General features: G+C 42.7%; 1 protein-coding gene across 21 annotated transcripts in view; it reads left to right on the top strand.

Annotated features, from left to right (window-relative positions):
• DNAH9 (dynein axonemal heavy chain 9) overlaps window positions 1-16,728 on the top strand; it is a 422,325-nt gene that overhangs the window by 128,574 nt on the left and 277,023 nt on the right. For 20 of the 21 annotated variants that reach the window (XR_013535589.1, XR_013535590.1, XM_078373042.1 and 17 more), the window contains 3 exons: window positions 1,936-2,093; window positions 5,828-5,966; window positions 8,370-8,657. Coding sequence is in view for 19 of the 21 variants with exons in the window: in XM_078373042.1 (XP_078229168.1) it covers window positions 1,936-2,093; window positions 5,828-5,966; window positions 8,370-8,657 (585 nt within the window). In the remaining 2 variants the exon portion in view is untranslated. The remainder of the gene's footprint in view (window positions 1-1,935; window positions 2,094-5,827; window positions 5,967-8,369; window positions 8,658-16,728) is intronic. The other variant, XM_078373052.1, reaches the window with a different exon arrangement.

Below are 16,728 nucleotides of genomic sequence, written 5' to 3' on the forward strand. Positions count from 1 at the left end.
CCTTTGCTAGTCACATAACCTGGAGGTTGATGAAGGCCTCAAGAGGCTCCACGGCCGAGCTGGGCTGGGCTGTGAGCCCCAATCAAACCAGCAGAGCTTGATCTGTTTGGCCAGAGTCCTGGCTGCTGAGGCCTGCCTCTGCCAGGATGGCATTGATATTCTGCACGTAGAAAAGAAGTCTCAGTTTCAAACTAATTGCTGTGAGCTCGAACGCATTCAGTCATTAGTGTTTTACTCTGGGAAGGGAGCTGAATCCTAATTCTAGAACTGTCATGCATCTAGGCAAACTGTGTACTCTGGAGACAGACGTGCCCAGTGGTAGATGGTCCAGCTGCCCTCCCCAACCCCTTCCATCTTCTCACACACACAGCCCTGCAGCCCCATCTCCATAGAACTAGACTACCCTTTGGTCTTCTAGCACCCTGGACTTAGTCAACCTGCTGGGGCTCATTCAAAACCTTGCACCGGCCCCAGGTTTGGGGTTTTGCTTCTGAGAACCTTGAGAGGCTGGAAATTTCCAAAGACCTTCTGGGGCCAGGCTGGGCAAGGCTGTGGGCTAGCCTGAAAGTATGTCCCTTTTATCTTTGTTCTGTTGCTGATCATTTTTGTATGTGTTTCCAAGTACCAAGTGTGACAGTAAATCGTTGAATTTCACTTCTGCCTTTCCTCCCACTGCTAGAGAGTCATTTAGAAGATAGATCTGACTGGGTCAAGAGTCAAGGTAAATCCTTCTCTGACTCCAGACTATGTTTAAGAAAAAGTCTGCTCTCTTTAGAAAAACACTAACAGCCCTCTGGATCTGACCCAGCCTACCTTTGCTCCATCCGTAAAGGGCCACCTGTTCTGGAGGTATAGTCTGGGTGGCTTTGAGGAGTTAAACCAAGACAGGGACCACAGTTGCCATCAGGATGGCACATTGATATCCCTCATGTCAGCTGGTATTTCTAAGCCTTTGTTTTCTGTAGGCTATGTACGTCATGGACTTTACTTCATTTACTTAGAACAAGCTCAGCAGGTGGCTATAGCATCCTCACCGTCTTGCAATACCTGAAAGCACAGGCTCCGGGATCCATTTGCCTGGATTCAAATCCTGATGTCCCAATTAGTACCTGTGCGATTTGGGGCAAATGCTTCCATCTCACCATGTTTCCATTCTGTTTTATCAGAAATAGAGATGACATAATTAAAGTGCCCCCCTCAAAGCATGATGAAGCTTAAATGAGTTAACACATAAGAAGTGGTCAGAACTGTATCCGGCCAGTGGTCAGCCCTAATACATTTCAGCTATTACCACAGAGAGAACCCACATTCAAGGAGTTACACACCTGTTTGCTTACCCACTCTCATTTTCTTACCCACCATGTCATAAATATGGATGTGGGCAGCCAGATTGTGTGTGTGTGTGTGTGTGTGTGTGTGTGCGCGCGCGTTTTAGGGTGTTTTTGTTTGTGTTTTGAGATGGACTCTTGCTCTATCACCCAGGCTGGAGTGCAGTAGTGCTATCTCAGTTCACTGCAACCCCCACCTCCGTGGTTCAAACAGTTATCCTGCCTCAGCCTCCTGAGTAGCTGGGATTACAGATGCGCACCACTGTGCCTGGCTAATTTTTGTATTTTTAGCAGAGGCAGGATTTCACCATGTTGGCCAGGCTGGTCTTGAACTTTTGACCTTCACTGATCTGCCCACCTCAGCCACCCAAAGTGCTGGGATTATAGGCGTAAGCCATTGTGTCCTGCAGTGGTCAGATTTCTTTTAGACATGCAGCCAGGGCCCATCAGTAAAGAATCTGGGGTGTGGTCATCATGCCTATGTTTCAGTGAAAGGGGTCACAGAACACTCTTCGTGTTGTGTGGGACTGTGGATTCCCAGCTTTAGTTATGATCCCTCCACTGAAATGCAACTGGGGAATTTCTCACTGATTGATTGGTTCACCAGGTAAAAAGCATTCAAGATGCAATTAGAGATAAGAAGCAGCGGTTCAGCTTTCTTGGGGAAGAGATCAACCTGAATCCTTCTGTTGGTATCTTCATCACCATGAATCCAGGCTATGCCGGCCGCACAGAGCTGCCGGAGAACCTCAAGGCTCTCTTCAGGTGAGTTTCAGTTTTGCCCCATGGAAAAGCCCCAAAAGATAATTTTTTTATCGTTTTTTCCACTTAAAATGTGTGACATGTATTTTACAGAAAATTTGGAACATTTAGAAAAGTAGATTTTGTTTTTTAGATGGAGTCTAGCTCTGTTTCCCAGGCTGGAGTGCAGTGGCGTGATCTCGGCTCACTGCAACCTCTGCCTCCTAGGTTCAAGCGATTCTCCTGCCTCAGCCTCCTGAGTAGCTGGAACTACAGGCGCATGATACCATGCCTGGCTAATTTTTTGTATTTTTACTAGAGATAGGGTTTCACCATGTTAACAGAAATGGTCTCAACCTCCTGACCTCATGATCCACCTACCTCAGTCTCCCAAATTTCTGGGATTACAAGCTCGAGCCACCATGCCTGGCCAGAAAAGTAGATTCTGAACAACCATCTTTAGTGTCTTTAATGCAGTAAAATTGCTTTCTGCTTAATTGTGTTCTTTACACATATTTTAAATCCATACATGGTCTACATTTGCAGTCTACATAGTTTTTGTTTTTTCATTTCATACTCTATCATAATCATATCATAAAGATTGTCTTCTAATAGATATATTTGATAAATCTCACTTCATAGCTGCATATTTTTCTAAGTGCATGGTTTTCAATGTAATTAACTAGTCCCCCATGGTTAAATATTAAGACTTTCTAACATTTAAAATAAATTTATGTATAATGCTGTAATGTACATCTTTGTATATAAATCTTTTTTTCTGTATGTGTGATTATTTTCCTTGGCTAGCTTCCCAGAAATGGAATTACTGTGTTAATGGGTAGAAATATTTTTAAGGCTCTTGATACACATTGCCAAATTGCTTTCTAAAAAGAGTAGTACCAAATTACCCTCCTCATAATGACGCATGAGAACACCTCTTTTATTTCACCCTTGCCACCAACGGACATTGCCATATTTTAAAATCTTCTTTATTTTGATAAGAAAACACAAATATATTTTCTAGCAGGAGCTGGAGGCTGCATTCTTTCTCCAGAAAAGAGAAGTTGGCCCAACAAAGAGAAAACTGAAGAATGCTTCAAGTCTTCTGATTTTCCACTTACTGAACTTTTTTTTTTTTTTTTTGAGCAGAGTTTCCCTCTTGTTGCCCAGGCTAAAGTGCAATGGCACAATCTCAGGTCACTGCAACCTCCACCTGCCAGGTTCAACTGATCCTCCTACTCAGCCTCCTGAGTAGCTGGGATTACAGGCATATGCCACCACACCCAGCCAATTTTTTGTATTTTTATTAGAGACAGGGTTTCTCCATATTTGTCAGGCTGGTCTTTAACTCCCGACCTCAGGATGCTGGGATTACAGGTGTGAGCCAGTGTGCTCAACCTGCTTACTGAACTTTTAGTTAAGAGAAAGAGACTGTGGGGAACTATGATAGAGCTGTTTTGTCTCATTTTTATACTGAGAAATACAGTACTGTCTATCCGGGGAGGCTGTCAACACTTTATTGGATTTCCTGAGGTGTAGGAGGTCACTGGGCAGCTCCCTGAGTACTTCACTCTCTCAGTCGTAGCAAATTCTGTGTCGCTGGAGTGATGTGGGCTTGTTCTTCTTCAGCTGGGTCCCTGTGTTAACCAAGAGCTGTTGGAATGCCAGCAAGCTGTCTAAGCAGGAGCTACAGAATACTGCATTGTTAGCAGTTTGTTTCTACAAAGTATTTATTAAATCAGCCTTGTGTTACAAATGATTATAGAAGTAGGTATCACCCAGATAAGAATTCTTTACCTTTTTTATTTGTGATGAATTTTTTTGCTTAATGGAATTCCCTTTGCCAGTTCAGCCTGCTATAATAAAAACACCACAGTCTGGGTGTCCTGAACAGCAGACGTTTCGCACAGTTCTAGAGACTGAAAGTTCAAGAGCACAGTGCCAGCATGGTCAGGCTCTGGTGAGGGCACTCTTCCAGGTTGCAGGCGGCCACCTTCTTGCTGTATCCTAGTTCCAGCCTCTTCTTAAAAGGGCATTAATCCCATTCATGAGTGCTCCACCCTCATAACCTAACGACCTCCCAAAGGCCCCATCTCCAAATAGCATCACATTGCATTTTGGGAGCACACAAGATTCAGTCCATAACATATATCCATGGACTGAAATATGGAAATAAATATTTTTCAAAATAGTAAGTACAGACATCTACTTTTACATTTAATTATTTCAAAGACCCTACGAAGTGGATAGTACTAGTTTCTCCAATATCCAGTGAGAAAACAGATGCATTCAGCAAACTCCTCAGGGCAGTAACCATAGTTACTAGTGATTAGCTAGTGAACCCGCTAGTAAGTGACAGAATGCAGAGTTTGAACCCAGAGCCTCTGCTCCTCCCTGTCCCCAGTCCTGTCATCCAGGGACCATCAGTGTAACCATTTGGCATTTTTCTTTTCAATACTCTATCAGTAGAGTATTTCTTTTTCAAAATTGGGATCAGACTCTATATAGTATCTTAGTTACTTTAGTATCCTACTTCATTAACTAATGTTTCCTTGTGTCATTGTATAATTTTTCTTTAACATCACTATTTTTTCATGACCACATAGTGTTCTGTTATACAAATGTATATTTACCCTTATGTTCAGGTTGCAAAATAATTATAAGAATTTAAGTATTTGGTTGCTCCTTTGAATTTGAATAGAATGTAAAACATTTCAAGAAAAAAATGTGCTTGAATGAAATGTTTTTGAAAATGTCGTATTAGTGTAGGGAAAATGCAATTGAAGATATGTAACAACCTTAGGCTCCTATTACATATCTAACAAATTAATAAAATGTAATTTTAAAAGCAAATGTTTTTAGTGCCAGAGGAAAAAAAAAATCACAACAAAGCCTTCTATAAATCCCTTTCTGTATTATTGTATATGCCATTCTGTGTCAAAGTAGGGTTAATAAGTATGAGCTTGGTGCAACTGTAATTGGGGTTTTTGCCATTACTTTCAATGGCAAAAACCGCAATCACTTTTGCAGCAACTTAATACATACTTTAGACCTCATTGTGAGAAATTTACATTTGTATTCAAACAAGCACAGGATAAGCCCTGGGTGTCTAAACTTAGAGGAGGCACACATTCTGAGGATAAAGAATAGGGGAACTCTCAGTTTCTTGAAAGTAATGGCAAAACAAAAAACCCACAATTGCTTTTGTACCAACTTAATACATACTTTACACCTCATCATGAGAAATTTACATTCGTATTCAAGTAAGTACAGGATAAGCCCTGGGTGTCTAGGCTCAGAGGAGACACCCATTTTGAAGATGAAGAATAGGGGAACTCTCAGTTTCTCATAGATATGTAGAGAAACTCAATTCCTTTTTCTAAGCCTCAAATCTATTCTAGACAACTTGCTTGACTAATCCATCCCTTGTGTAAGACACACTGAATTCAAGTCACAAGACTTGAGTGGCAGCTCCAAGTCTGCACCTGCCTGCTAACAGTATCCATCACCTTGGGGAGGAGACTTCATTCTCTTTATCCTTAGTTAACTCATCTCTAAGTTGAGTCTTCATGCTAACTGCAGCAGCACGTAGAATAAATTGAACATCTTAGATGAAATAATGGCTCAGGTCCTTCCATGAGTTTTTGTACTCACAGATGCCTCCATGTGTGATCTTGGCCAGTATCTATTTTCTTGCAGTCTCCTCTTCAACACTGTACTTGGGAAACTGACTAGGCTTTCTGTCTCCCTGTACTCAGGCCTTGTGCAATGGTGGTTCCAGACTTTGAGTTGATCTGCGAAATCATGCTGGTGGCAGAAGGATTCATTGAAGCCCGGTCATTAGCCAGAAAGTTCATCACTCTTTATCAGTTGTGCAAAGAGCTTCTCTCCAAACAGGTAGGCTGGACAACCAAGCACCATGCAATAGCCCCAGCTCTGGAAAGGTTCTGGAACAAATGTATTGGGAAAACATACTCGAGCTTTCTCATAGAGAGTCACTGTGCCCATTAAGCATATCAAAAGCTGTGAACAGTTTAACAATAAAGATTTATGTTCAATTTTTAGCTCTGCATTTTTCAAAATTAACCTCAAAACTCCATTTTTTAATAGAATACTTAGCAACACCTCACAGACACCAGTGTCCCATGAGAGACATTACAGTGGCCAAGAAAAATCCCTGGAGTAAATGGTCTGTACCTGAAGGGACTTAGATGGGGACGGGTAGGGAAGCAGGTTAGGTGTTAACCAGCTTTAAGCTTCTCATTGTTACCTGTAGCTTCCCACTAAGACAGGAGGAAATTCATAGAATATTGCACCTTAGCAAAACATGACCAAGTACCTGCAAGGTTTCCGCCTTGAACAGAGAATTTCTTTTCATCAAGGATCAATGGCCAAGCTTCCCTGTGCTGTCCTCCATGAGCTTTGGGATTATCGTGTTTCGATCACCTTTACTGCCGTAGCACAGGCTCTCTCAGTCCTGTGAAGTCAGTCCAAGATGCAGAAAATCCTATTTTCCTCATACTTCTTTTCTCATTGTATCCTCTCTCTAGGTTCTTCCCCAACATTGACCTCTAGGCCAGACCTGTGCATTCAATGGTCTGTACGACAGCTCCCCCGAGTGTTTAAAAAGCTCCTCCAGCTCAGCACGTCTAAAGCTGATCTCTGTTAGCTCTCAGCCCAAGCTTCGCTTGTCTCTCCAGCTTCTACATTGACCCCTCATTTACTCATTTGCTAACTCTAGGACCCTGGGAATTACCCTGAACTGTTTCCTCTTCCATGGTCCTAGATATAATTTTAAATGACCCCTTAATGATTCTGTGTTCTGGATATTTCTCAAATAAGTCTCTTTTCCTTCCTCTACTCATTGCTACCACTTGTGTTCCAAACACCCATATCTTTTGCTTAAACTATTGCAACTACCTTTCTACTAGCTTTTCTACCTTTATTCTAATTCCTTGGATCTGTGCTTTAGCCACTTGCTAGAGTGATTATTTAAAAATGCTCCTCACTGGTCTTAGGATAGAGACCAATGTCCTTATCACTCTTTGCTAAAGACTGAAGGGTGTTCTTACCCTTACCCTCAGCAGCAGCTCACAACTCTCTCCCTGTCATGTGATGCTCCATCTCCATTGATTTTTTTTTTTTTTTTTTTTTTTGAGACAGAGTCTTACTCTGTCACCCAGGTTGGAGTGCAGTGACGTGATCTCGACTCACTGCAACATCCGCCTCCTGGGTTCAAGTCAATTCTCCTGTCTCAGGCTCCTGAATAGCTAGGATTCCAGGCGTGTGCCACCACACAGGCTGATTTTTGTATTTTTAGTAGTGACGGAGTTTCACCATGTTGTCTCAAACTCCTGACCTCAGGTGATCCACCCAGCTCAGCCTCCCAAAGTGCTGGGATTACAAGCGTAAACCACCGCACCCGGCCATTGATCTTTTTAGAGTTCTTTTGATTGTCTTCTTACCTGAGCCTGTGGATATCCTGTTCTCACTTGCCTTGACTGCAGTTCTTTCTCATCTGTGCCTGACTGAATTCTACTCCTTCAGGGTCTTCTTAATGCCATCTCCTTAGGGAAGTCTGATCCATATCCTCAGTACAGCCACTATGTTCTTTGTCTTCATTGCACATTGCATTTTTCCTTGGTAGCATTTACCACAGCTCTAATTAAATAACAGTCTGCTACAAATCAAGTGGAGGAGGTGGGGCTTGAACAGAAGTCTTTCTGAGTTTATACTGCATGCTCTGTTCTGCATGCTGCAGCTCCTTCCCACGCCATGCTGCCTGAAGCCTGGCATCAGCAGTGTGGTCCACTTTCCCACGGACCCTACTTACAGCACTGTGACCACGGGGTTTGTCTTTAATAGAACCCACTTTAAGGAGCTATTTTTAAACCTCTTTTCCCATAGACTGTGAAGACCTCCAAGGTGGCACATGTAAGCTCAGCTTCCACCATTTCTAAGAGCTAACGGGGCTTCCTCCTTGACAGCCCTTCCAATTCTACCTGTGTGCAAAGAGTAGCCAGAGAGGTTTGAGAATGGTTCTGTTTGGTCTTTCTGCCCCCTGTATCACTTGTATGTTCTGTGTCTGCCCTGCTGTCATCACCACTGGAAAAGTAGCCAGTGTTAGACCAAGAACTAGGATTCTGGGAACATGATTTTCTAAGTCATTCATCACTTCCCATGTGTCTGCCAGGCTTCAGAAGTGACCTAATGTTGATAGGCTATCAGTGATTCTGCAGACACTCACCGCAGCACATGGTGTCCTGTCTCTCTGCCACTTTGGTCTAACACTGCCCACAGGATCACTACGACTGGGGCCTGCGAGCCATCAAGTCTGTGCTGGTGGTGGCAGGATCCCTGAAGCGAGGAGACCCTGACCGGCCTGAGGACCAAGTCCTGATGCGCTCTTTGCGGGACTTCAACATCCCCAAGATTGTCACAGATGACATGCCCATATTCATGGGCCTGATTGGGGACCTCTTTCCTGCCCTGGATGTCCCCCGGAGGAGAGACCCCAACTTTGAAGCTCTGGTTAGGAAGGCGATAGTGGATCTGAAGCTCCAGGCTGAGGACAACTTTGTGCTCAAGGTACATGTGGTTTTTCCTTCCAGGATTTCTCTATCTCTTACTTATTTTCCTGTACAGTGAGTTATCCTTTATCCATAATCCAAAGGGTTGTTTCAGATGTACAAATATGTATCTAGTTAGTAATAATTCATTTCAGCAGCTCTTCACTGAAGACGCACAATGTGGAATGCATGGTGGGGAATATAGGGGAAAGTTGGAGGATCTTTACTTTATAGACCTTTTCAGTCTATTTGGGGTACCTTGGCCTGAATGCCAACTCTCTGCTCACTCATGCACAAATGGAAGGACAAACACAGAGGCCAAGGTCTGGCCACATCTAAAGAGCCTCCACTCAATTCTACTACCCTGGATAGAGACTAGCAGAGGAGAACACCCCTCTCCATCTCCTAGACAACACAGCGCAGCAACTCATTTAAACTTGAGGCTTACCAGGTACTGGAGAAACCCAACAACATGTGAGATAAAGACAGATGAACAGACAGAGAGACAGACAGACACAGACACACACACACACTAAAAACGACCAGTGAAAATAACAAAGAGAACATTTTTAAAATTTTAATTAACATCTTTGAAAGAAATAATGAAAATGATATCCATCAAACAAGAATTAGATGCCATTGTAAATACAAAAAGCACTATCAGAGAATTATAAAGACCTCTTTTAAATGTAAAATTGTGTCATTGATGGCATTCAAAATTCAGTGAAAGGATGGAAAGATAAAGTCAAAGGCACCCTCCCAGGATAAAGCTATAAACAGACACATTATGTATTATGTGTCTTCATATGGTAAAATATTCATGCATGCACACAAAGGCAGAGGCAAAAAGTATGAGAAGCTAGATGATATACAGAGGATCAATTTAGATTATCCAACATGTTACCAGTAAGAATTCTAGAAAAAGATCAGAAAGCTAACTAGAGCTGGAAAGACATGTATCAACATTGGAAAGACAGAACTGACGACTTTGAATGGATCATTGACATATCATCATGGAATTTCAGAAGTCGAGTCAAGAGAAAAGTATAAGTCTCCTAGTTGAGTGAGGAAGTAGTACAAGTGTATTAGTCCATTCTCACACTGCTATAAAGAAATACCAGAGACTGGGTAGTTAGGAAACAACTTTAATTGACCCACAGTTCTATAGTGCTGGGGAGACCTCAGGAAACTTAGAATGATGGCAGAAGGCAAAGGAGAAGCAAGTACCTTCCTCACAAGACAGCAGGAAAAGAGAGAGAAGGAGTGCAGGGGAAAGAAAAAGCTGCAGACACTCTTTGTGTTTCTTTTTTTTTTTTTTTAATTTTTTATTGCATTATAGGTTTTGGGGTACATGAGCAGAGCATGCAAGACAGTTGCGTAGGTACACACATGGCAGTGTGCTTTGCTTTTCTTCTCCCCTTCACCCACATTTGGCATTTCTCCCCAGGCTATCCCTCCCCACCTCCCCCTCCCACTGGCCCTCCCCTTTTCCCCCCAATAGAACCCACTGTTTAGTACTCCCCTTTCTGTGTCCATGTGTTCTCATTTTTCATCACCCACCTATGAGTGAGAATATGTGGTGTTTCATTTTCTGTTCTTGTGTCAGTTTGCTGAGGATGATGTTTTCCAGATTCATCCATGTCCCTACAAATGACACAAACTCATCATTCTGATTGCTGCATAATATTTCATGGTGTATATGTGCCACATTTTTCCAATCCAGTCTATTATCAATGGGCATTTGGGTTGATTCCAGGTCTTTGCTATTGTAAACACTGCTGCAATGAACATTCGTGTACATGTGTCCTTATAGTAGAACGATTTATAGTCTTTTGGATATATACCCAGTAATGGGATTGCTGGGTCAAATGGAATTTCTATTTCTAAGGCCCTGAGGAATCGCCACACTGTCTTCCACAATGGTTGAACTAATTTACACTCCCACCAACAGTGTAAAAGTGTTCCTTTTTCTCCACATCCTCTCCAGCATCTGTTGTCTCCAGATTTTTTAATGATCGCCATTCTAACTGGCGTGAGATGGTATCTCAATATGGTTTTGATTTGCATCTCTCTGATGACCAGTGACGATGAGCATTTTTTCATATGATTGTTGGCCTCATATATGTCTTCTTTCGTAAAGTATCTGTTCATATCCTTTGCCCACTTTTGAATGGGCTTGTTTGTTTTTTTCCTGTAAATCTGTTTGAGTTCTTTGTAAATTCTGGATATCAGCCCTTTGTCAGATGGGTAGACTGCAAAAATTTTTTCCCATTCTGTTGGTTGCCGATCCACTCTAGTGACTGTTTCTTTTGCCGTGCAGAAGCTGTGGAGTTTCATTAGGTCCCATTTGTCTATTTTGGCTTTTGTTGCCAATGCTTTTGGTGTTTTGTTCATGAAGTCCTTGCCTACTCCTATGTCCTGGATGGTTTTGCCTAGATTTCCTTCTAGGGTTTTTATGGTGCCAGGTCTTATGTTTAAGTCTTTAATCCATCTGGAGTTAATTTTAGTGTAAGGTGTCAGGAAGGGGTCCAGTTTCTGCTTTCTGCACATGGCTAGCCAGTTTTCCCAATATCACTTGTTAAACATGGAATCCTTTCCCCATTGCTTGTTTTTGTCGGGTTTATCAAAGATTGTATAGTTGTATGTATGTTGTGTTACCTCCGGTGCCTCTGTTTTGTTCCATTGGTCTATATCTCTGTTTTGGTACCAGTACCATGCTGTTTTGATTACTGTAGCCTTGTAGTATAGTTTGAAATCCGGTAGTGTGATGCCCCCCGCTGTGTTCTTTTTGCTTAGAATTGACTTGGCTATGTGGGCTCTCTTTTGGTTCCATATGAAGTTCATGGTGGTTTTTTCCAGTTCTGTGAAGAAAGTCAATGGTAGCTTGATGGGGATAGCGTTGATTCTGTAAATTACTTTGGGCAGTATGGCCATTTTCACGATGTTAATTCTTCCTAACCATGAACATGGAATGTTTCTCCATCTGTTTGTGTCCTCTCTGATTTCGTTGAGCAGTGGTTTGTAGTTTTCCTTGAAGAGGTCCCTTACGTTCCTTGTGAGTTGTATTCCAAGGTATTTTATTCTTTTTGTAGCAATTGCGAATGGCAGTTCACTCTTGATTTGGCTTTCTTTAAGTCTGTTATTGGTGTAGAGGAATGCTTGTGATTTTTGCACATTGATTTTATATCCTGAGACTTTGCTGAAGTTGCTTATCAGTTTCAGGAGTTTTTGGGCTGAGGCAATGGGGTCTTCTAGGTATACTATCATGTCGTCTGCAAATAGAGACAATTTGGCTTCCACCTTTCCTATTTGAATACCCTTTATTTCTTTTTCTTGCCTGATTGCTCTGGCTAGAACTTCCAGTACTATATTGAATAGGAGTGGTGAGAGAGGGCATCCTTGTCTAGTGCCAGATTTTAAAGGGAATGCTTCCAGTTTTTGCCCATTAAGTATGATATTGGCTGTTGGTTTGTCATAAATAGCTTTTATTACTTTGAGATACGTTCCATCGATACCGAGTTTATTGAGGGTTTTTAGCATAAAGGGCTGTTGAATTTTGTCAAATGCCTTCTCTGTGTCAATTGAGATAATCATGTGGTTTTTGTTTTTGGTTCTGTTTATGTGGTGAATTACGTTGATAGACTTGCGTATGTTGAACCAGCCTTGCATCCCTGGCATGAATCCTACTTGATCATGATGAATAAGTTTTTTTATTTGCTGTTGCAATCGACTTGCCAATATTTTATTGAAGATTTTTGCATCTATGTTCATCATGGATATTGGCCTGAAGTTTTCTTTTCTCGTTGGGTCTCTGCCGGGTTTTGGTATCAGGATGATGTTGGTCTTATAAAATGATTTGGGAAGGATTCCCTCTTTTTGGATTGTTTGAAATAGTTTTAGAAGGAATGGTACCAGCTCCTCCTTGTGTGTCTGGTAGAATTCGGCTGTGAACCCGTCTGGACCTGGGCTTTTTTTGTCTGGTAGGCTCTTAATTGCTGCCTCAACTTCAGACCTTGTTATTGGTCGATTCATAGTTTCAGCTTCCTCCTGGTTTAGGCTTGGGAGGACACAGGAGTCCAGGAATTTATCCATTTCTTCCAGGTTTACTAGTTTATGTGCATAGAGTTGTTTGTAATATTCTCTGATGATGGTTTGAATTTCTGTGGAATCTGTGGTGATTTCCCCTTTATCATTTTTTATTGCATCTATTTGGTTGTTCTCTCTTTTATTTTTAATCAATCTGGCTAGTGGTCTGTCTATTTTGTTGATCTTTTCAAAAAACCAGCTCTTGGATTTATTGATTTTTTGAAGGGTTTTTCGTGTCTCAATCTCCTTCAGCTCAGCTCTGATCTTAGTTATTTCTTGTCTTCTGCTGGGTTTTGAGTTTTTTTGATCTTGCTCCTCTAGCTCTTTCAATTTTGACGATAGGGTGTCAATTTTGGATCTCTCCGTTCTCCTCATATGGGCACTTATTGCTATATACTTTCCTCTAGAGACTGCTTTAAATGTGTCCCAGAGGTTCTGGCACGTTGTGTCTTCGTTCTCATTGGTTTCGAAGAACTTCTTTATTTCTGCCTTCATTTCGTTGTTTACCCAGTCAACATTCAAGAGCCAGTTGTTCAGTTTCCATGAAGCTGTGCGGTTCTGGGTCGGTTTCTGAATTCTGAGTTCTAACTTGATTGCACTATGGTCTGAGAGGCTGTTTGTTATGATTTCAGTTGTTTTGCATTTGTTGAGCAGTGCTTTACTTCCAATTATGTGTTCAATTTTAGAGTAGGTGTGATGTGGTGCTGAGAAGAATGTGTATTCTGTGGATTTGGGGTGGAGAGTTCTGTAAATGTCTATCAGGTTTGCTTGCTCCAAGTCTGAGTTCAAGCCCTGGATATCCTTGTTGATTTTCTGTCTGGTTGATCTGTCTAGTATTGACAGTGGAGTGTTAAAGTCTCCCACTATTATTGTGTGGGAGTCTAAGTCCTTTTGTAAGTCATTAAGAACTTGCCTTATGTATCTGGGTGCTCCTGCATTGGGTCCATATATGTTTAGGATCGTTAGCTCTTCTTGTTGTATTGATCCTTTTACCATTATGTAATGGCCTTCTCTGTCTCTTTTGATCTTTGTTGCCTTTAAAGTCTATTTTATCAGAGATGAGAATTGCAACTCCTGCTTTTTTTTGCTTTCCATTAGCTTGGTAAATCTTCCTCCATCCCTTTATTTTGAGCCTTTGTGTATCCTTGCATGTGAGATGGGTTTCCTGGATACAGCACACTGATGGGTTTTGGATTTTTATCCAATTTGCCAGTCTGTGTCTTTTCATTGGTGCATTTAGTCCATTTACATTTAGGGTTAATATTGTTATGTGTGAATTTGATACTGCCATTTTGATGCTAAGTGGCTGTTTTGCCTGTTAGTTGTTGTAGATTCTTTATTATGTTGATGCTCTTTAGCATTCAGTGTGATTTTGGAATGGCTGGTACTGGTTGATCCTTTCTATGTGTAGTGCCTCTTTCAGGAGCTCTTGTAAAGCAGGCCTGGTGGTGACAAAATCTCTGAGTACTTGCTTGTTCGCAAAGGATTTTATTTTTCCTTCACTTCTGAAGCTCAGTTTGGCTGGATATGAAATTCTGGGTTGAAAGTTCTTTTCTTTAAGAATGTTGAATATTGGCCCCCACTCTCTTCTGGCTTGTAGTGTTTCTGCCGAGAGATCTGCTGTGAGTCTGATGGGCTTCCCTTTGTGGGTGACCCGACCTTTCTTTCTGGCTGCCCTTAGTATTCTCTCCTTTATTTCAACCCTGTTGAATCTGACGATTATGTGCCTTGGGGTTGCTCTTCTTGCGGAATATCTTTGTGGTGTTCTCTGTATTTCCTGCAATTGAGTGTTGGCCTGTCTTGCTAGGTGGGGGAAATTTTCCTGCAGTCCTGAAGAGTATTTTCCAGCTTGGATTCATTCTCTTTGTCCCCTTCTGGTACACCTATCAAACGTAGGTTAGGTCTTTTCACATAGTCCCACATTTCTTGGAGACTTTGTTCATTTCTTTTTGCGCTTTTTTCTCTGATCTTGGTTTCTCGTTTTATTTCATTGAGTTGGTCTTTGACTTCAGATATTCTTTCTTCTGCTTGGTCAATTCGGCTATTGAAACTTGTGTTTGCTTCGCGAAGTTCTCATATTGTGTTTTTCAGCTCCTTTAATTCATTCATATTCCTCTCTAAGTTATCCATTCTTGTTATCATTTCCTCGAATCTTTTTTCAAATCTTTTTTCAAGGTTCTTAGTTTCTTTGCATTGATTTAATACATGATCTTTTAGCTCACAAAAGTTTCTCATTATCCATCTTCTGAAGTCTAATTCCGTCATTTTGTCACAGTCATTCTCCGTCCAGCTTTGTTCCCTTGCTGGTGAGGAATTTTGGTCCTTTCTAGGAGGCGAGGTGTTCTGGTTTCGGGTGTTTTCCTCCTTTTTGCGCTGGTTTCTTCCCATCTTTGTGGATTTGTCCGCTGGTCGTTTGCGTAGTTGCTGACTTTTTGATTGGGTCTCTGAGTGGACACCCGGAATGTTGATGATGAAGTATTTCTGTTGCTTGGTTTTCCTTCTACCAGTCTAGCCCCTTTGCTGTATGACTGCTGAGGTCCGCTCCAGACCCTGCTTGTCTGGGGTGCACCTCTAGCAGCTGTGGCACAGCGAGGGATGCTACCAGTTTCTTTTTCTGCTATCTTTGTCCCAGGATGATGCCTGCCTAATGTCAGTCTTTTGGATATAGAGGGGTCAGGGAGCTGCTTGAGGAGACAGTTTGTACTTTATACGGGCTTAATTGCTGAGCTGTGCGCTCTGTTGTTCATTCAGGGCTGTTAGGCTGCTATGTTTGATTCTGCTGCAACAGAGCTCATTAAAAAACCCCTTTTTTTTTTTTTTTCTCAAATGCTCTGTGTTGAGGGGCTTGGGCTTTATTTTTGGATGTTCGATGAGGTGTCCTGCCCAGCTAGAAGGCAGACTAGCCACTGTTTGGCTGCCGAGGCTCCGCCCTGCTGTTGTGTGATTCACCCTGTTCCTGCAGGCTCTGCTGTGGTCTCCGCCACGCCCTGCGGCGGAATCTCTTCGTTGTAGCGTGTTGCCTCAGCAACGGCAGGCTGCGTCAGCAGTGGGCGTGTATCTCAGTAGGGACGGGTTGCCTCGGCAACGGCTGGCTGCGTCAGCAGTGGGCGTGTATCTCAGTTGGGGCGGGTTGCCTCGGCAACGGCTGGCTGCGTCAGCAGTGGGCGTGTATCTCAGTTGGGGCGGGTTGCCTCGGTAGTGGTGGGTGCCCCTCCCCCACAGAGCATCTCGGACCGTCTGCTCGGGATAGTTTGAAATCGCGGTTTTGTTCGTCCCACTGGGTATCCCAAACGATCTGTCCCTGCAATCCCCTGGGCTGGGCTACTGTCCAAGTCTCGTTCAGTCTCAAGTCCAGCCCTCTCAAGTCTCAGGTTGCCGGTTCAACAGGGCACCTGGACACGTGCGCCCTGTGGGGATTGCTGGGTAGGGCCGGCCGCCGCCACCCCGGCTGCTGGCTTCGCCAGGCAGACCTACTGCCTGGCGTCCCGTGTCTTTTTATACTTGGGAGTTTCCCCGTTCTGTGGGCAACAAAGATCAGTCTGTAAATGCAGCTCTGACTCACCGTTTGCGGATTCAACGCGAGCGCCAATCCTGGGTTGTTCTCACAACGCCATCTTGAGTCCTCTCACTCTTTGTGTTTCTTGTACAGTGCATTCTCCTTTGTAACATTTATCACAGCTCTATTTAAATAACGTTCTACTACAAATCAGGTGGAGGGGTGGGGGCTTGAAATGAAGTCTAAGTTCAGACTCCATGCTCTGTTCTGCACACTACACCTCCTCCCTGCACCATGCCAGTTATAAAACCATCAGATCTAATGAGAACTCACTCACTATCACAAAAACAGCATAGGGGAAACCGCCCCCGTGATCCAGTCACTTCCCTCAGACACATGGGGATTACAATTCAAGATTTGAGTGGAGACATAAAGAAAGCTAAACCATATCAACTAGTGCTCCAGGAAAGGAATGAAATTCAGGAGGAACTCAGAATCTCTTATCAGC

Source organism: Callithrix jacchus, chromosome 5, assembly GCF_049354715.1.
Source record: "Callithrix jacchus isolate 240 chromosome 5, calJac240_pri, whole genome shotgun sequence".
Lineage (NCBI taxonomy): Eukaryota > Metazoa > Chordata > Mammalia > Primates > Cebidae > Callithrix > Callithrix jacchus.